General features: G+C 35.8%; 1 protein-coding gene across 2 annotated transcripts in view; it reads left to right on the top strand.

The window, feature by feature from the left end:
• CDH7 (cadherin 7) overlaps positions 1-17,854 on the top strand; it is a 72,589-nt gene extending 54,735 nt beyond the window's left edge. The window contains exons 7-11 of one of the 2 annotated variants that reach the window (XM_026841759.1): positions 2,661-2,797; positions 4,727-4,848; positions 6,306-6,423; positions 8,502-8,753; positions 16,849-17,854. In XM_026841759.1, the coding sequence (XP_026697560.1) occupies positions 2,661-2,797; positions 4,727-4,848; positions 6,306-6,423; positions 8,502-8,753; positions 16,849-17,342 (1,123 nt within the window). In that variant the 3' untranslated portion in view covers positions 17,343-17,854. Of the gene's footprint in view, positions 1-2,660; positions 2,798-4,726; positions 4,849-6,305; positions 6,424-7,790; positions 7,868-8,501; positions 8,754-16,848 lie in introns of those variants that run through there. The other variant, XM_026841760.1, reaches the window with a different exon arrangement.
• The last annotated feature ends 2,848 nt before the right edge of the window (positions 17,855-20,702 follow it).

Below are 20,702 nucleotides of genomic sequence, written 5' to 3'. Positions count from 1 at the left end.
CTTCCCTTCCCTTCCCTTCCCTTCCCTTCCCTTCCCTTCCCTTCCCTTCCCTTCCCTTCCCTTCCCTTCCCTTCCCTTCCCTTCCCTTCCCTTCCCTTCCCTTCCCTTCCCTTCCCTTCCCTTCCCTTCCCTTCCCTTCCCTTCCCTTCCCTTCCCTTCCCTTCCCTTCCCTTCCCTTCCCTTCCCTTCCCTTCCCTTCCCTTCCCTTCCCTTCCCTTCCCTTCCCTTCCCTTCCCTTCCCTTCCCTTCCCTTCCCTTCCCTTCCCTTCCCTTCCCTTCCCTTCCCTTCCCTTCCCTTCCCTTCCCTTCCCTTCCCTTCCCTTCCCTTCCCTTCCCTTCCCTTCCCTTCCCTTCCCTTCCCTTCCCTTCCCTTCCCTTCCCTTCCCTTCCCTTCCCTTCCCTTCCCTTCCCTTCCCTTCCCTTCCCTTCCCTTCCCTTCCCTTCCCTTCCCTTCCCTTCCCTTCCCTTCCCTTCCCTTCCCTTCCCTTCCCTTCCCTTCCCTTCCCTTCCCTTCCCTTCCCTTCCCTTCCCTTCCCTTCCCTTCCCTTCCCTTCCCTTCCCTTCCCTTCCCTTCCCTTCCCTTCCCTTCCCTTCCCTTCCCTTCCCTTCCCTTCCCTTCCCTTCCCTTCCCTTCCCTTCCCTTCCCTTCCCTTCCCTTCCCTTCCCTTCCCTTCCCTTCCCTTCCCTTCCCTTCCCTTCCCTTCCCTTCCCTTCCCTTCCCTTCCCTTCCCTTCCCTTCCCTTCCCTTCCCTTCCCTTCCCTTCCCTTCCCTTCCCTTCCCTTCCCTTCCCTTCCCTTCCCTTCCCTTCCCTTCCCTTCCCTTCCCTTCCCTTCCCTTCCCTTCCCTTCCCTTCCCTTCCCTTCCCTTCCCTTCCCTTCCCTTCCCTTCCCTTCCCTTCCCTTCCCTTCCCTTCCCTTCCCTTCCCTTCCCTTCCCTTCCCTTCCCTTCCCTTCCCTTCCCTTCCCTTCCCTTCCCTTCCCTTCCCTTCCCTTCCCTTCCCTTCCCTTCCCTTCCCTTCCCTTCCCTTCCCTTCCCCTTTTATTGTTTTCTTGCTTTCTTTTCCTTTTTCTTTCTCACCTCTCCTCCTTCTTTCCTTCTTAATTTCTTACTATATTTTAAAGAAAGGTCTTTGGCTCTTCAAATTGTGTAGTGATAGTGTTAATAATTGGAGATCTAAGGGTTGGCAGGAGATTGACTCCCAGATACAGGGCCTGCCAAGATTGACTACATAGCAGAGATGACAAGCATAGTCTCATGGGGAAACCTGCCAGCCTCAAAACAGCTGAAGAACACTGCTGAACAAATAAATAATAGTGCTGGCATGAAATAAAGTAAAAAATGAACTACAGTTAACATAACATGAGGGAAAAATAGAAGAGAGGGATCTCCTTAATCCATGAAAACTGCTGTTACTGTTGTTACAACTCTTTACTCTGGTTTCCCTCTCACTGTGACATAATGCGGTAAAACAATTCTAATTATGTAACAAGTGTCTGCTCTAAGATTTTGCAGCCAAGAGGTGTAGATAAAACCACAATAATACAACAAAGTAGAAGCTGTTATATCACAACACAGAAAAAAAAAATAGTGATCACTAGATCACCATACCTGGGATCTAAGTCATAAGATCAGTATACCTGGAAAGTCCTGTTGTTTAACTATCTTCCATAATTATTTCCTGCCATGTTGTTCAAAGGATTTGGTAAACTTTTTATCAATAATCTAATGTATCATCAGTGTGACAGTATTTGTAAGGATCAATTGTACAATTACAATTTGTAATTGTAATGATTTGAAATGAATCAGTCTGATTCAGACACTTTAATTCATCCTGAGTGTAGGGAAGTGCTCTGGAGTACATACTTGATCTAAATGAGAGTGCAAGAATCTCACCCAATATTAAATCGAATGTCAAGAATATTCCAGCTGTAAATCTGCCTAATCAACTGTCCCTTTCTCTCAAAAGGATTATAAGCAAAACACTCACAGGCATTTTGACCTTTTCCCTTATGCTATTTTTTGTTTGCTAAGGAGCTCATTTCCCCTTCCTAAAACAAATTTGGAAGTAAAAGATATGTTAAGCCAAAGAGTTAAGGGCATGAGCCTATGTTTGTCTAACGACAGTAAAGCACCAGGAGCTGACAGTGATGACATGCAATCCCTTGACCTACTCTGCATCATCTCTCTTTTTTTTCCCTGACCCTGCAGCTCTGGGTGACTCAGGGGCTCTTCTGCCGGTGATAGAAAGCTCTGTGCTCAAACTGCCAGCCCCCATGGGAGCAGTGCTAGGCTGGTACAACCATGTAGCAAACTTCCAACTCACCTTCTCCTTAGCTGGGGTTCAGGAGAATGCTATTCCATGAATAAATTAGTTTGCCTTGCAGCAGAGAGGAAGAAAGGAAAGAGAGGGGGAATAACTATAACTTCACTTAAGAGGATGCTGTGGGAACAGAGCCTACCACTGTCAGCCCAGGTCACTGTGTAACATTCACCTCTGCATACAGCTTTGCTGCTCTCAACACCCCAGAGAAACTGGACAAAACAAAGCTCAAAACGGGGAAAGAGTGCAAAAAGGAGCTCTCTAATAAGAAATCAATTAAACTTTTTCACAAGCTGTAACTGAACATAAATCAAAAGTTTTCTTTCATTCCTCACCTAGATACTCAATAGATAGAAACACAGACCTGGAGAGGTATTTCAATATTGATGCCAACAGTGGAGTCATTACAACTGCCAAATCTTTGGACAGGGAAACTAATGCTGTTCATAATATCACAGTTCTGGCTATGGAGAGTCGTAAGTAACAATTTAAAGATTTTATTGTCTGTTTATGTGTAAAACTTCAGCTTGGCTGTGATCAGCTGCATTGAGAGAAATCATGACAGTTTCAAACCATGGAAGATTAAAAATATCTTTTTCCTCAATGCAAAAGACATCGATGTGTTAAAACTTAAGAAATACAACAGATAAACTATGTGCTTTTTCCTTTGCCTCACACCCTGTGTAGTCTTTTGACTTGTGAAAAACAAGTACAAAGGAAGATGAAATATGCTAAGTCAGCAGCCTCAACTGAAGTATCATTAGAAGAAAAGTGATACAGGGTATAGATGAGAGCAGTTAGCTCATCTTAGTGATGGCACTCACTTAGAGTTGATTGCTGTTGGTCAACCACAGCATTCTTAAAACTATGAAGGAAAGGGGATGTGAATGCTTGTGTGGTTTCAGCTTCCTGACTCTAAGGTAAGACGAAAGAGGATATTTTGTACTTGGTATCTTTTCTGGTGTAGAGATAAAAATTGTTGAAGATTTGAGCACTTCAGGCACCTACAACAAAAATTCTGTTAATGCAAGCTTAAACCTAAAGCTCTGAATACATTCTGTGAAAAACTATATATATTTGCCTTTATGTTTGAAGGATTTATTTCTTCAAATTTTATCCTTATTACTGCTCTGTTGCACTGTGATAATAAAAGAGTTATCAGTTCTCTGGGCTGCTGTTTTCAAAATCTTCACTTCTTGATTTCAATTAAGTTAATTTAATGTTTAATGTGAAAGCTAATGTTTATCATTTATTGTCTTTATTAATTTATCTTGTATTGTCAGGAGTAGAGTTTTTGTCTGGGAGGCCAGATTGGAAACCAAATTTTTTCCTGGGTAGTAACACAACTCACAAGGTAGATAAGGAGTATACCTGACACAAGTAAGAATCTAGGAGCACAGATAATACCCTACAATGTTTTATTATATATTCACGACTGGTTTGGTTTTCATAAGCTTAGATCAGCAGAGAAAAAAGCTGGTATCAAAACTGATTACTCCTCTAGTATTTCACATGTGGAATAAAAAACCCAAACCAAACCAAGTGATTTACATTTGGATGTATTGCTTTAAGTACTTAGAATATTTACTGAAATGTGGTTGCAATACCCTATAAAAAGATAGATATGTATTTGAAGGTTTGTACAGTTTTTCATTCTGCCTTGTTCCATCACTAATGTCATCACTTGAGGTAAAAAAATAATGTAATTTCTCATTTCCTTGATCTAAACCAGAAGTGTTATCTAGCAAAATAATATAGCACACACTAATGTCTTTTATTATTAGTCAAAAAATATCTACTATTTAAGATTAAATTATGACATTGGACCCAGAACAGATTAATATTTTGTCTAGAGATCCGCACCAGTTTAAGAATGTGATTCATATTTAAGGTGTTTAACATATTAATGACAGTGTTAAAATACTTAGGTTTGTGCACTTTAAATAATTTGGGACTTGCTTGGGAATACAACTTCCTCTTTCTTCTGTTATACATAGCTGATGGAATTCTGATTTTAACTTCTTAATAGCCTGATCAATCTGAATTGCAACAAAAATATATTTAACCCATAATAGCCATGCTATTCCTGAAATAGATAGTGCTGTTCTGGCTAGCTATACCCCTTGGCAATGGTTTTACATCATCTTGCTCTTACATATGATGTGATTCAGTGCTGTTTCAGTTTATCCCTGAGAGTTAAATCTTAGTTTATTTTAAGCAGCTGGAAAACATAAACGTTGTTTCCACTAGGTCTAGAAGATCAAGCCAAGACCTTACTTTGTCTTTCTAGTAGAGTTTGTAATTGATTTGACATGTATCTGCAAAAGAATGAAAATGGAAAATGTACTGACCCAAAGAATAACTTCCAAGGATTTTGATTGTTTTGTTGGCTTATTTTCCTATAGAAAATCCAGCACAGATTGGGAGAGGTTATGTAGCCATCACTATCCTTGACATCAATGACAATGCTCCCGAGTTTGCCATGGAGTACGAGACAACTGTCTGTGAAAATGCTCAACCTGGTCAGGTATGACTTGTTAGGTTTTTTATATTTTTTTTTTTCAGAAAGGAAGCAATTCCTTATGAAAGTCTGCTGGCTTTAAGATCAAATATAATCATCTTATGGCAGTAAAAATTATGTTTGTTGTGGAATACAAGGAAACACTAATCAAACCCTAACATCTGCACCATAACTCTGAAGAGAAAGACTCAGGTATAAAAATTACTTGTTGAAGCTCTGTCTTTCTTACTGATTTAACTGACACATTTTTCTAAACTCACTTGATTTTGACTAATATTAAGAATGCATACTGCCTCCTTTTTTTCTGGGAAGTGGGAAATCATAACACAGAAGTTATTCTGAGACTAAAGGCCTACCATGCCTAAAACAAGTATGCACTTTTATGTCCCTTAGGAAGTATGGACCATAAGGCCACAATTTCTCAAGGGGGATGTTTCCCTACCATATTCTCCAGTGTTTTTAACTCCTTAAATGTCTTTCAAGTAGTCCTAGACTCAACTAAAAGTATCTGATGTTGTTCATCCTTGGTGTCTCTCATATTTGGACTTTTCCTCTCTACTTTGTAAACCCTCAGAGAAAAAAAAAAAAAATTCATTTTCTCTTCTCTCTCCCAGAAAACTAGTAGATGCTTCACCAACATAGATCCCACTTATTCCCTGGGCAACTTTACACTTCTGTGTTATCTCCCAGATTATTGACCTTCCTGTGGCAGGTGTTGATTATTGCACATTTCAAAATCACAGCATAATTTAAATTCTTAATGGAAAACACTGTGATTATTAGTTTATGTTCATGTGAAACATAGAATATGCATGCTGTTATTGGAGTACCTGTTTGTTTTCCTGTGAGCTAGTCAGAAGAGTTAGTTCTGCATATTCATGTTTTATGAATTTTCAGCAAGTGACACTTTTTATAGAGGCAGATTTTGACAGAGTTTTAGACAATAAAACTGGAAAATATAATGATAGGAATAAAAAGAAATCCCAGAAAATATTAGTATACTTATGACTTGGCTTTTTATTTATCATGGTATTAAAAAAAACAAACAAAAACCCCCCAAAAAAACAGAAACGTGTATTAAAGTGCTCAAAAGCATAATAATCTCCTTGCGAAAGTTTATATTGATTGCAGCCACTGATAACTACATAAAGGGCATCCAGAAGATACAGTTCTTCCACTGTTATGTAGTTCATACTCCAAGCTCTGGTGAATGACAGGACCTAACTTTCTCACAGGCCCTGCAGGTCATTGCTTTTGTCCAATAAGGTTGGTAAAGGGAAGTAAAGAGTTGAGTAAAATTTTAGTTTTAATAGTGTCTGTTACAGGTTTAGGAGATTAGAAAACCAAAATGCAATATGAACAGGACTCAAGGGATGGTTGATACTTTCATAGGTTATACAATGTACATGTATTTATGCTTCTTACCATTCCAAATAATGAAACCCCCATGTATCTCAAAACAGGTGATCCAAAAAATCAGTGCAATTGATAAAGATGACCCACCAAATGGCCATCAGTTCTACTTCAGTTTAACAGCAGAGGCAGCAAATAACCACAATTTTACCCTGCAGGACAACAAAGGTGAGGACATTTTGTTTGAGTAAATATTCACCACTAACACCTTTCATTTCAAATGTGTTGTGCTGATTATGACCTATGTAAACTTCTATCTGGTAAGGACATAAACTAAACTACAGTGAGCTTCAGAAATAATTTTATCTACAGATTATTTGTCAAGGGAATTAAGCTGCTGTTTGAATCATTTAAAGCCTTGAGCTAAGCAGAACAGCTTCAAATATTTTTATTTTTTTTTTCCCCCCCAGAAATCATGCTTCTCACATTTTTTTTTCTTTGTATTTATAGGCTTTATCTAAGTAAGATTTTACCTTGGGGCAGGGACTGAAAAATGTCCAGGGATTCATGTTTTATTAATATGTCAGGGAATAAAAAATAAGTGCATGGTAAATGGAGAGGGTCTTTTTTTCTTTTTTTTTTTTTCTTTTTTTTTCATTTTTTTCCCAGCAAAAAACATTTTTGCAGAAAGTACACCACCTGTTGAAGAATGCTGTTGATAATGGAAGCTGCCTATGATATTTACACAGACTTCTTGTGACTATTTCCCCAAAGACTTATGTAGACTCCCATTGACATCACGTTTCTATTAGTTAAAATTTCTGAGAACACGCTTCTAATTAGTGTTCTCATTAGCTGCACTTCATAGTATGGCAGCTGGGCATGTATCAGTCAGTTTAGCTATTAGTTGTAGCAAATAAAACTGAATAGACACTACATTACTCCTGCATTGCACTTTTATGGATCAGTACTAAACTAGAGCTACAAAGTCATCCTTATTAATAAAGCAAGAAAAACAGACATATGGTGGACTAAAGGATACTGTTTTTACAGACAGACTTTGAACAACATTCACTATGTATAACATGTGACCTAATAAAGTTCTCTCACACAGCTAGTTATTGCCTTACTCTGTGTATAGTTATTGACATGCTCGATTTTCTTCATATGAGCAGCTTGCAGGTCAAAACTAAAGACTGTAATAGTAATAATGATCAAAACAATAAAAATGCATTAGAGTAAGACTCTATTCAGAAATATGCTATTGTTAGAAAAACTGTGAAGTATTTAATGAAAAGGCAGATCCTCTTCCAGAGAACTTAAAATGGGAAAAAACTAATAATGTGCCTTGGCAACGCCAGTAAAGTCAGTGGAATTACAGGTCACAGCAGCAGTTGCCTCTTTCAATGATAAATAATTATATGCATATCTCATATGATTGTATATGAAGAAGTGTTTGCATATTTTACCAGATCAGTCATAATAGATGACACAGTAAGATAACTTTACAGGGCTATTGATATACCTGTCAATAAATAGATAGATAAATAGATAGACAGACAGATCAACCGACCGACCTTTTCTATACATTCTAGGAGATGTAACTCCCTACCTCTCAGGAGCTGTCAACCTGTATTGAACACAGTGAGTTTTGCACATATTTTCTGGAACACATGGACTTTCTAATCACACAAGTCACAGCAGTGTTGAATCACACATTTCAGACTGATTATATTAGTCATCTTGACTCTCATATGAGTCTGAAAACAAGTGCATGTCTTTTTTACATGTGCAATTATCTATATTTGTTCACCAACTGGATTTTTTTTTATATTCAAAAAATATTTTATTGGTCTTCAGAACTTATTCTCCTATTAATATGTTAATCCTTTCCGCTAATATGCTATCTATGTCTGTAAATAATTGAAATAGATCCATGGAAACAGGTATGCAGATACTTAATCTGATCACTGAAGGGTAATTTTTTTCTTTTTTATAACAATTTCATCTTCAACTACCTATCAAGAGTTTGCAACTGTGATCTTAAGTAAAACCAAATAGACCTCTGCAGTTACAATACTGAAACAGTCTTTCATAGAAAAGAGAAAATATTTTTCTTTAGTTAGGTATCATTTCTCAGCTGATTTTATCTCTACAGCTTCAAAAATACATGACCAGGAAAGGTGATCTTGTTGAAATAATATATATGTGTTTATGAAGTCTTTTAAGCAAAAGACTATATTATTTAAAATTTTGTTTTAGAAATGTCATGTATTTTATATTTATCTTTTTATTCCTTTACCTAGATAACACTGCAACAGTATTAACCAGAAGAAATGGGTTCCGAAGACAGGAACAGTCTGTTTTCTACTTGCCAATATTCATAGTGGACAGTGGATCACCTTCACTTAGTAGCACTAATACCCTCACCATCAGAGTCTGTGATTGTGATGCAGATGGTATTGCTCAGACATGCAATGCAGAAGCATATATCTTGCCTGCAGGACTTAGCACTGGAGCTCTGATAGCAATATTGGCTTGTGTCCTGACACTGCTAGGTATGTCTTATTCCTGTTTCCCTTATATTCTGATCAATGTATAGTAGTAAAAGATATGTGTGTATATATATATATATATATATATTTATGTATATGAGCTTCAACACACACACACACACAATTTCTCTAAACATGGACATCTAACATTCCAGGCAGAACAGCATTCGGTATCATGAATCGCACAAAATCTTTAGTTTGGGATTTTCAAGTTCAGATACTTAGTTTCTATATCAAGCTATCTCCATATGTATATATGAAACAATAGTAAAAGAAAAAAGATATTTAAGAGATAAACAATGCAGTTTGCAGAAGTATTTGGTTTAACAGACTCACCATATAACCAGTATCAGTGTGTGCCCTTTTTCATAGATATAACTATTTTTAAACATTTATTGATTTGCATAGAACAAAAGACATTCAGAAAATATAACAGGTGCAATCTACTGATGGGACTCATTTAATTGAACATCTTTTACAGGATGATCTTTTGTTAATTCTGCAACTGGTAGCACAGCTGGATTTTATGTGGTCTAGTAAAACTGCAAGTAGATAAGACAGTGGAAAACAGTGGAGCAATGTCAATATGTTAGTTTGGTTAACATTTCTCATTTCATACCTAGTCCTTAAACAAAATAACTACATGCTATTAGTAAAGGCCCAAATCAAGGAGCAAAGATGAAGGATCATCCTGCATCTACATGTTGCAGGATGCAGGTGAGCAAAAGTGCAGTTTTGCTTATTGTCAGTTGACATGCTAACAAGGGTATCAATTCATCACACAAGAATTTTCTTGAGTGTTGTTACCAATTGAGAGATTTTTCTACTCCCTGTCTGGACATACCAGTCTAAGGGAAAGGGGAAGGCCATAGTCTCCTCAGTTTGGTATAAACCCAATGGTGATATATTTGTCACTGTTATCCAAGTAATTTGAACAGGTCAAATCAAGAGACTTTTGTCCACACTCCTGTTCATGGCAGTGTTTCAACAATGTATAGATTTCTCTTCTTATTGACTTTGATTCACCTCACTGTAAACCATTAGAAGGAAATGTCCCTTTTGATACAAACATTTCTAAAGGACTCAAAAAAAGAAAATTCTCTTGCACTGTTGTTACTGAGTAAGGAAAATCACTACCTCTGCAATGAACCCAGCTGACTTACTCACTAGCTATGTATAAGAGGTGGCATTTCCAGAGTTATTCATCTTTGTGACAAAAAACCCTAACAACATAAGATTGTTTAAACTCAACTCATGGTTAGGCCTAGGTTTAAGGAGAAATGGAAGGAAATGATTGACAAAAGTTTTAATGAGCACTTTTAAAGTGCCATTTCTCTAGCAGCATTTCCAGGTTATTTATACACCCAAATGAACTTTATTTGGACATGAAACTAATGGTAGAGTTCAAAAAGATATACAAAACATTCTGTCATGTCAACGAGCATTGACATCAGTGGAAAAACACTGATTTAAAACTTTGGTCCAAAGTACTTCAGAAGAAAAGTTCTGCAACAATAACTATTAATTTAATCTGAAATTGAAATATCACTATTTCTGTTATATATAAAAAGGGAGTTTCAGAAGATTACATGAGAAACTATTTTAGATACAATGCAGCCTGGCCTGAGCATAAGTTTTTCTTAAATAAGAGCCATATATCTTAAAGAAGGGCATTGAGTGGAGACATAGCATGTTACCAGACAATAACTTGCTTATTTTACTCAGTACACCAGCATTCAAATAAAACAATAAATCAAGAAATCTGAGGGTTTATTCTGGTCATTTTTAGAGTGTGCCAAACAAACATCTGGCAAAGAATTGAAGATAAGCTCTCTGAACATAGTGTTCAAACAACAGGATTTGCACTGAAAAGGAATCTTGCACATGACTGTTTTACCATTAATTTTATTTGTCAAAGAATTGGACATCCAAATTCAGCTGTCTGAATTTATCACCACTGTTCATCGAAACATATAATTGTATGTGCTGTCATCACTTCCAATCTAAACTGTTCCTTTTGAGTACAGTTCAAAACTGCAGAAACTGTTTAGGCTGCATTGGTATGCTAATCCTGGCTTTGAGTCTTGCATTTTGGTACTGTATCCTGCTACTGATTTGTTCCCAGGCAGCTGCCAGTCTTCACAAGGAAGAGGTGTTTAAGCATCACTGCTGACCAGTGAAACCCCAGTCAAGTGTTGCTTGTCTGGTCCCAGAGACTATCTTCTTCTTTTATTTGATCCTAGAAGACATTTTCTGGGATCAGCTGAATGGTAACACTGCTAGGAATTTACTTTTTCCTTTTCTCTTTATCTTTTCACATCCATTCTTGAGAAAAAAATCCTGAAGATCCACTAGCACAGCATCAAAATAGGCTTTAGCTGCTGGCAAGTGGTTCCAGCGCTGGGACCAAGGGATGAACCTTTTTGTGTAAGAGTTTATCAGTGAAAAGAGGAGACAGGCTACTTAAGCAATTTTTTTTTTTTTTCTGACCCAAGATTAATATTCAGTGAAAATCCAGTCACATTCATCAATGTCATCATCTCAACTTGAGTGCCAGTTGTAAAGAGGAGGAAGCATGAGATTTGCGGAAATGTCATGGATACATACATTCTGGCACTAGTATCTTGAATTCTCAAGAAGGCTTTGTCTTCTTAAAGTTAGTATGATGTACATTGATACTTGTTCTTACCCTGTGCAACCATTTGTCTATTAAATAAACATTTTTCTTAATCAAAGCTCAGATTGTCCCAGTAGGATTTCTTAGTCTTATTATTTTTACTTAAGCAATCAATCAATTACCTATAAGCATAATGTTTTCACTGGTGCTAAGAAGGAAGAATGTTACTAAAGCATACTAATTAATTATAATTGTGTGTAACATAGTGTAGACTATTTTTTTCAAACTAAAATATTTTTTAAAAATTAAAAACTTTTTACAAAAATCTTTTTTCTCTCCTCATATTGACTGATAGAGATTAAATTCTGGATTTTATTCCACAAGAAAATTCCAGTACTTTGTTAATTACTGAAAATATCTTTATAATTATTCACTCTGCAGTTATGCTACATTTAAAAGAAACATAAAAAAAATAAATACAACAACAAAAACTTGTCATTTATTCTATGAAAAAAGCATATGAAAAGCTAGTTTGTATTAATTTTAGACTGTATATTATTTTTAGAGAAGTAGGAATTTCTTAAGTCCTGTGAAAATTATATGGTAATTTAATTCAAAGTAATTTGTTTTTCAGTTAGCATCTTTCAGGCACAATAATTGTTTTTTTAACAAGTGTTTAGCATAAAATGTGTACATAAAATCACAGAAAAAAAAAAGAAAAAAAAGAAAAATAACATAATCATATTTAAGAGGTTAAAGATATTCTTTGTATTGAAACAATGGAAAGCTAGATTGACATAATGCTTTTTCATTATTTTTATCTTCCGTGTTTCTGAATATAATCTATTAGAACCACCCGTTTTCTTAGAAACACTACAGAAAGCCTCCTAGTAGTGTGGTATTAGACTTTACTAGTTAATAATACATTGATTAAAGCTCAAAATAGAAATTTAAACTATCCTTTTTTAGTTGAACGACAAGGATTTTTTTATTATTATCACAATACCTAAAAGAACCCAATTACATTAGAACACATAAATGTGTGATTAACAAACAAGAAGAAACCATCTTAGTCATAAGGAACTTATTCTCTAAATAAATAAAATGTTTACAGAATGTGATTATGTAGTATGTGTGGGGTTTGGTCTTGCAGTTTTAAAATTGATGATTCCATAACTGTTTTAATTTGGAGGTATCCAAGAGATGGAGAGCTGCCAGTCAGAGAGTGACCTGGGGGTGCTGATTGACAGCCGGCTGAACAGGAGCCAGCAGTGTGCCCAGGTGGCCAAGAAGGCCAATGGCATCCTGGCTTGTGTCAGCAATAGCGTGGCCAGCAGGGACAGGGAAGGGATCTGACCCCTGTACTGGGCACTGGTGAGGCCGCCCCTCGATTCCTGTGTTCAGTTTTGGGCCCCTCACTACAAAAAGGACATTGAATGACTCGAGCGTGTCCAGAAAAGGGCAACGAAGCTGGTGCAGGGTCTGGAACACAGGTCGTACGGGGAGCGGCTGAGGGAACTGGGGGTGTTTAGTCTGGAGAAGAGGAGGCTGAGGGGAGACCTCATCGCCCTCTACAGCTACCTGAGAGGAGGTTGCAGAGAGCTGGGGATGAGTCTCTTTAACCAAGTATTAAGCGATAGGACAAGAGGGAATGACCTCAAGTTGTGCGAGGGAAGGTTTAGACTCGTTATTAGGAAGCATTTCTTTCCAGAACGGGTTGTTAGATGTTGGAATGGGCTGCCCAGGGAAGTGGTGGAGTCCCCATCCCTAGAGGTGTTTAAGAGTAGAGTCGACATAGTGCTGAGGGATATGGTGTAGTTGGGAACTGCCAATGTTAGGTTAATGGTTGGACTCGGTGATCTTCAAGGTCTTTTCTAACCTTGATGATTCTGTGAAATTAGAAGGTGATTGAGTAAGCAATGCAGAAGGTATTTTCTGAAAGTTATAGAGCCTATTAGAGTCACTCAATGTGAACATTTAAAGGTCAAAGTTATTTTGCAAATATCAATCCAAACTGATTAAGCAACAGTTATATATGAAGTTGTTAAATGGGAATTAAATGCACGTTTCCTGGGTCTTGGCCTCTGTAATCCCCAAATTTTATCTGACTGTACTGTCAAATTCAAGGTATATCTAAATAGGTTATTAGTGTGCTGCTTAGATGGCTGAAGATCTCCAGTCATCAGCTTTATGAATCATGACACACCTAAGGCAGAAACCAATGTGCAGATTTGCTTGCAGCTGATGCAGCTTATTGCTATAGTAAATGCCAGGCTTAGGGGTGTAGAGTATAAACAGCATGATCCCAGGTTGTCTCAGGGCTTTTATGGCTTCCTTACAATTATGTTGCAGTTGCCCTCAGTACAAAAGGAAAAATTAATACTAAAACAGAGAAATATGCTTGTGACCTAAACCTGACTTTTTACCAGATCATACCAAAATGGAAATTTCATAATAATTCCGTAAAGCAAAATGGTAAAGCAAAAATCCACTAATGTATTTAAAGGTGTTTGTTTAAAGACTAATTCAGGTGAACTGAAACTATATTATCATTACACCTATACTGACAGAAGCATAAAACTATATATTATCACAACTAAAAGAAATAAAAACGACATTTTCTCTTGGCTATTGTACCTGTTAAGCAAAATCAACATTTCTAATAATTCAGGTAAACCAGAACTAAAAGGTTAGTTTAGTTCTACCTTTATTAGCTGGGTTTATTTAAACTTTATAATTGGTTACTTCTAATACAGATTGGTTTATTTATTTGCTAAATGACATACAAAATCAGTATTGCCATTTCATGTCTTTAGGATGAGTTTGGTGTACCAGTATCGAGCCAAACTAGAGGCCTCAATGTGCAATATATATGGCCATAAAGCATTTTTCATTATATTACTTCTTCACTGAAAAGCATAAAATTAGGTTTTTCTAGATGTTCAGCCAGTCTCTAATTACTGTCTTAATCTCTGCTTTTGTTATAAAAGAACCCCAACGTCATGACTTAATGACAAATGGATAAACTTTAAAACCATTTGCACTTGATTTAGTTATCAGTGAAATTTGTTTGGGACTTGTATTCATCATCAGTTCCTGCAATGCAGCTAAAGCTTTGTTCATTTAGAAGTTAAATTTTATTGTTCATAGCTGTTGGAAAGGCTAGAAATTAATAATCTCATAAAGCCATCTAAATGCTAAAATGTTTAACCTTTAGAAAGACTCTATATTTTTCTTGGCTTCAAGCAAGTGTGAGATGTACAAGGAATATTATATAGAACACTCATTGTATCCCAATTTTTATTGTACTGTTAGGTGGACTTGCCCACTAAGTTTCAGATTTTTCACTTATTAGCAAGTATTTAACTTTTAAATTGAACTATGTTAACAGAGACAGTGGTGTGAAAATGCATTTACACTTGAGTAAAAGAAATGATTAGCTGCTTACTTATATAGCAATAAAAATTGTGGAAGTAAATGTTAAAAAAAAAAAAAAAAAAAAGTCAATAGCAATCCTGGCTTAAATGTATATTTGTACTGTCAGCAAGCTAATTGTCTATCACTTTAAAATATATTTTACAATAAGGAAAAAATATTTAAAGGGGAGTGCAATTGTTGTCTCTGATGACAATTTTATGTTCTCTGCTGTATAATTTGCAGCTCAATTTGTATCATACAAATATCAGAATGTTTTGAAATTTTACGAAAGCCATTTTAAAGGTCAATATCTTATACTGTCAAACTCCTTATGTAAATATCATTCCAAGCAAAATGTCCCAAACTAGTGGCTTCTGAATTCAATACATAAAGCATGAATAAGAGAGATGCCAGGGGCAAAAAAGTGAAAGAGTGATGCTGATGCTGCAGTAGTATAGAGTCACAAGGCATCTGTTAGTAAATGGATCATTAGATGTGTGCCTGGTAGCTACTGAAAAAAGGGGAAAAATATTGCCTAAGATATTCGTCAAAAAGTTTAGAAAAAAAATGAACTTGCTCCACTTTTAATTTTAGACATGCATGGCTCCAAAGGAAAATAGAAAGAATTGCAGAAAATCTACCTTTGAAATCATCCCATGCTGTACCCAATTACAAAGAGTACGATAACTTCCATAGACATACGATGCGGTTTTCTGCATACATAGTTTCTGAATTACTGATTTATTCTAACCAAGTGTTCCCAATATTGAATCATGCCTCATGATCACTAGATTGACATTGATTTTAAGAATTCCTCCATGAAAAGGAGGGCTTTTCAAGAATGGCAGTCCTACATCATACAATTTATGGAGGCCATTTTAGAGACTACCTAGGGAAGCTCAAGCGTAATTTTACCTATATCACTTTTGCTTCTCCATATGTTTCTCCAGCATTTATTTGGCATATCAAAGTACTGTAAGTAAAGATTCCAAACCTTAGGCATATGAATGTATATAACCAGATATTCTTAAGATTAAAAATAAACATAAAATCAGAAGAGATTAATTGAATGTGGAATGACACTTTTCAATGTACTGTTATTTTTACAGTCATAGCAATGCTTGTTATCTTCTAGGAGTATCTTTAACTCCACAAATGTTATCCAGATGCTACGATATAGTATTAATCATTTTCTAGGAGGATGAATCACACTTCATTATGTCCCACAGATGGGTGGAATATTCATATTACTGGTTCCATATATTGTGTGTCAGCAATGAAGTTTCTCTATCAAAACTGTGTTTGAACAAGAGGAGACTTGTGTTAATTTCTCCCATTTATTTTGGCTATAACTGAAGTTTAGTACTAGCTTTCAATCTTAAAGAAATTTTAAGGATTAAATTTTAAAAAACAATTACTTTTTCTAGCACTGGCTGATCCAATAAACTCCAGTTCTAGCAGTTCTCATTAGATGTAATACATAAACTGCAAGTACAGTACTTTGCACTTTATAGAAAAGTGAGATCTATATAGAGATACTTCTAATCCATGAACTAAGACAGTCTTATTTTACACATTGCTTAACAATTCCGTGTTCTCCAATCTACGATTTTTATTTTTTTTTTCAACAGAGATTGGCCGTATACTTTAATTCAGTCACTTCCCAAATCATGGTTGTTAAATTCTATTCAGTGACTTTATGAATGTACTTTTATCACTTGGGCAATTAAGAGTTCAGGAAAAGGTCTTTTTTGTATTTCATGGCTGTGAGATTGTAATAGTCGGACTGAACCAGTCCTAAAATTTATGTTTAGCGGACAGCATAGGATATAGAATTAGAGATGAAGACGTTAATCCAGAATGGTTTTGGAAATAGATTCTTTAACATCTATAAAGCTTATGGTTTAAAGCTGTTTCAAAACCTGCTGGTTTCAGATGTAACTACATAAACTGCCTGCTATATCCTTGGGTCTTTGTCATATAAATTAATGAGTAGTTCCACCACTAGGAAAAGAAATGAGGAAACTTCAGCATTGCTAAAACTCTGGTCTTTCTGTGTTCCAGTTCTTGTCTTGCTGATTGTCACCATGAGACGACGAAAAAAAGAGCCCCTCATTTTTGATGAAGAGAGAGATATCAGAGAGAACATTGTCAGGTATGATGATGAGGGTGGTGGAGAAGAAGACACTGAGGCTTTTGACATGGCTGCCTTGAGAAACCTCAACATCATCAGAGACACCAAGACCAGAAGGGATGTGACACCTGAGATTCAGTTCTTGAGCAGACCAACTTTTAAAAGCATCCCAGATAATGTTATATTTAGGGAATTTATCTGGGAAAGACTAAAAGAAGCTGACGTGGACCCCTGCGCGCCACCCTACGACTCCCTGCAGACATATGCATTTGAAGGGAATGGCTCGGTGGCAGAGTCACTCAGTTCTTTAGATTCGATCAGCTCAAACTCTGACCAGAACTACGATTACCTCAGTGACTGGGGTCCTCGCTTTAAACGGCTTGCAGATATGTATGGGACTGGACCAGACTGCTTATACTCATAGCCTTGGAACCTTTCTCTGAAAATGCACTGAAGAATACTAAAACAGAAAACTTAAACTTACAGACTGAAGAAAGTTGTAAATATTTCTCCATTTTTAACCTTTTAGGTTTTTTTGCCTTGGTGGAACATATCTTCATTAGACTTGTCCTAAGGACTGCACTGACCACACAGAATATGAGCATTTGGTGGCATTTTTGATAAAATGAAATGCTCAGCCACGTTCAAATAGATAGCAACCCTCAGATACCTGCAGAGGCAACTCATTTTTAAGAGTATCTTATGCACTGTGACCTCAGTGAGCCAGTGATACTTTGTAGATGCTTTAGCACTATTGCTATATCTAGAACAGACTCTCGTATGAGATAAGCATAAGAAGAGACAAATCTATAAAATAAAATATAAAATTCAATAAAACTTTACAATATATACTTACAGATGCAAGGTTTTTTTAACAAATTTTCTTTACAGTGTTGCATGCAGATTGCTAGGCAAAAAGCAGTACAGACATGAAAATTTTTTTTTTTTTTTTTTTTCCTTCTCTCTGTTCTCAGAGCTATTTAATTAGAAGTCTATAATTTTCTGGGTAGATTTATGAAAAATTATTGTTTATACTAAGAAATTCCATAATGTTTATCAATTTATTGAAGTAGTTTACAAACCACATAAAATGAGAAAAATAGAGGGATATTCTTATGTTTGAAAAATTCTGTGATGCCCATGTAGGTATAGAAAAGATGTTGCTATCTATTTGCTATTTTTTATTATCTCTTCTGATTTGTACAGGAGAATTTATCCTTTTTTATTATTATTTGACATAAAGTATTATATTTATTTTGGAGCTCCAATCTCCACTAAATTCAGGTCCATTTTACTGCCTCATGGTATTAGACTTATCAGAACATGCTGATTTTTCTCCAGTCTCAGATAAATGTAGGAAATGAAGCATGGAAATGGAGAAATTACAGTAAAGCAATCTCGCCCACCATTCATCTCTCAGAAAGGAGAGCAGCTCCAAGGACATGCAGTTGTTCTTCTGAGCCATTATAAAGTCTGAGACATTTAAATAAAGTATTTGTACATTGGATTTTTGGAAAGAAGACTACAGAGGTAGCTGGGAGTGTCTTCAATGCAAGATTTAATTTTCAAGGTTAAACATGTTATATGCTTCCAAGACTGTAAACACCTTGCTTTTCTCCTTCCCCTTCTCTTTTGCTGCTGATGAATCACAGTAAAAGACTCTTTTCAATTTCTTTCTTATGTTAGCAAGTAATGCTATTAACTCCAGAAATCATCTTTAGATCCTGCTGCACATGAGTATTTTTACCCAAAGGTGTTAACTCACTACACATAATTTCTACACTGGTTCAGGAGTGCCAAAACAGAAGGACAACTGCTGTTGGTTAAAATACTGTACGATTTGAAGTAGGATTTCATAGAATAAGAAAACTTTTTAATGATTCTGACAATATTTATACTTCATCTTTCATGATTTATTACTAGATACTAAGGCATATATTCAAGTAAAATAGTGGTTTTAAGTATTATTTCAGATTGGTTTGTTTTAGGTAATCTGTAGATGAGTTCCTAAATTAGACTCCGCTCCTGCAAACTTTTTGCTTGTACCTAACTTGAAATGACTTGTCTTACCTGCAATTACTGAGACACATACAGAATTGTTTGCAGGACTATGTTTGTGAACAGAAGGTACTCCATAGACGATGATGCTCACTCTAAAAGTATTTTTCTGAAGGAAGTATCCTTATACTAAAATTCTAATGTATGGGTGACACCAGGCTGGGAGATGGGAAATTATCATTAAGGCTTTGTAAGTTTTGCAGTCCAGTATTATCTATTAACTATGTGAAAGTGGCCTTCAGCTCTATCAGAGAAAACAGAATAATTTTAATCATCTGCAACACATTTAATTTAAGTTACATTTTGGTAGACAATCATTGTTTCATAATTAATTAGATTTGCTTCTAGTTGTATTAAATATATATATATAGGTATATATATATATATATGAGACAGATTTTGTAACGGAACTGAAAGATATCACCCATGACTTTTAGTCATACATGTACGATTTTCAATAAAAAAAATTAAAAAAAAAAAAAAGAAAAATGAACCATGTGTATGCCATTTAATGAGAGCGAGATATGCTGCAGGAGTTAAGCAGGTATTAAATCAGCAAGGTGCTGAGAGAACACTTAATCTCCTTGTTGTTTGTGGGAAGATAATTCATGCATTTGGATTAAGATGTCAAAAATGCTGATTTTAGCACATAACACTCAAAGGAGATTTAAATGTGGTTTAGAGTAAACAGCACAACTCCCTTGCTTTTCCACCTTCTATATCTGTAAAAGCCTCAAAAGCTCCCCTGTTATGAAACTACATTAAGGGTTTTTTTGTGTGTGTTTTCTGTGGAAAGAAATATGCTTTACTCTAATGCCATAAAAACTCTTGCAGATATATTTTCTGTTGCACAGTTCTAAAATAATTGAGTAAATTTGTTGTTACCGTATATATACTTATCTACTGATATTATTATATTAAGAAAGAAAGGTGGAAATCCCTTACATTTGATGATAGATGTTACAATAGTATATACATATGATATGCATCATACACATACTATAAAATGCTCTCCATAAATTACCATGACTATAAATTTTCACAGTTTATAATCTGATTCAAATTCCTTCTTTGAGTGTTAGTTATATCGCATAGCCTGATGTCATAAAGTATATTCTACTGACTAAATGGTGTACAATAGAATAAATATTTTTTTCTGTCCCAGAAAGTTATGAAATTATTTGAGGATATTAATTAGAAAGGCCTTTTAAAAAGACTTCTAATTTTATTTATTTATTTAACTTTCTGAAGACCTCCAGTATCTAACTAGACACCAAAAGTCCTCTTTAAAAACTATGTCAAATATTGCAACCACTCCCATCTTATAGTGAAATGCCAACATCTCTTTCCTTCCACCATGTGACAATTGAATAGGCTTACTTTAGATTGAGATTTCCAAGCACCTTGAAAAACATATGGTTTTAAGAGTGCTACTAAAAAAAATCCGCTTAAAGTTAACATGTCTGAAGAAGATTTAAAGCAAGACTCCTCCTTACTCTGCTTTGACCAGTGTAAAATCTACTGAATTCAATAAGCAGTGGACATTCTGACTTATATTTTTTTAATTAAAAGAATAATCTCGGTGTTCTTTACTAAGTTATATCTTCACTAAGACATAACACAGACCTTCCTAAGCCTAGGATAATACAATCACTGCAGGACTCATGAAAGTTGATGAAACCAACTGAAACCTCTCCTTCTCCCTAAGAATTAAAGGGTGGGGGGG

The sequence above is a fragment of the Athene cunicularia genome (assembly GCF_003259725.1).
Source record: "Athene cunicularia isolate RWA chromosome 2 unlocalized genomic scaffold, athCun1 chr2_part1, whole genome shotgun sequence".
Classification (NCBI taxonomy): Eukaryota; Metazoa; Chordata; class Aves; order Strigiformes; family Strigidae; genus Athene; species Athene cunicularia.
The sequence above is the reverse complement of the archived record's forward strand: the minus strand, read 5'-3'. Positions and strand labels throughout refer to the sequence as shown.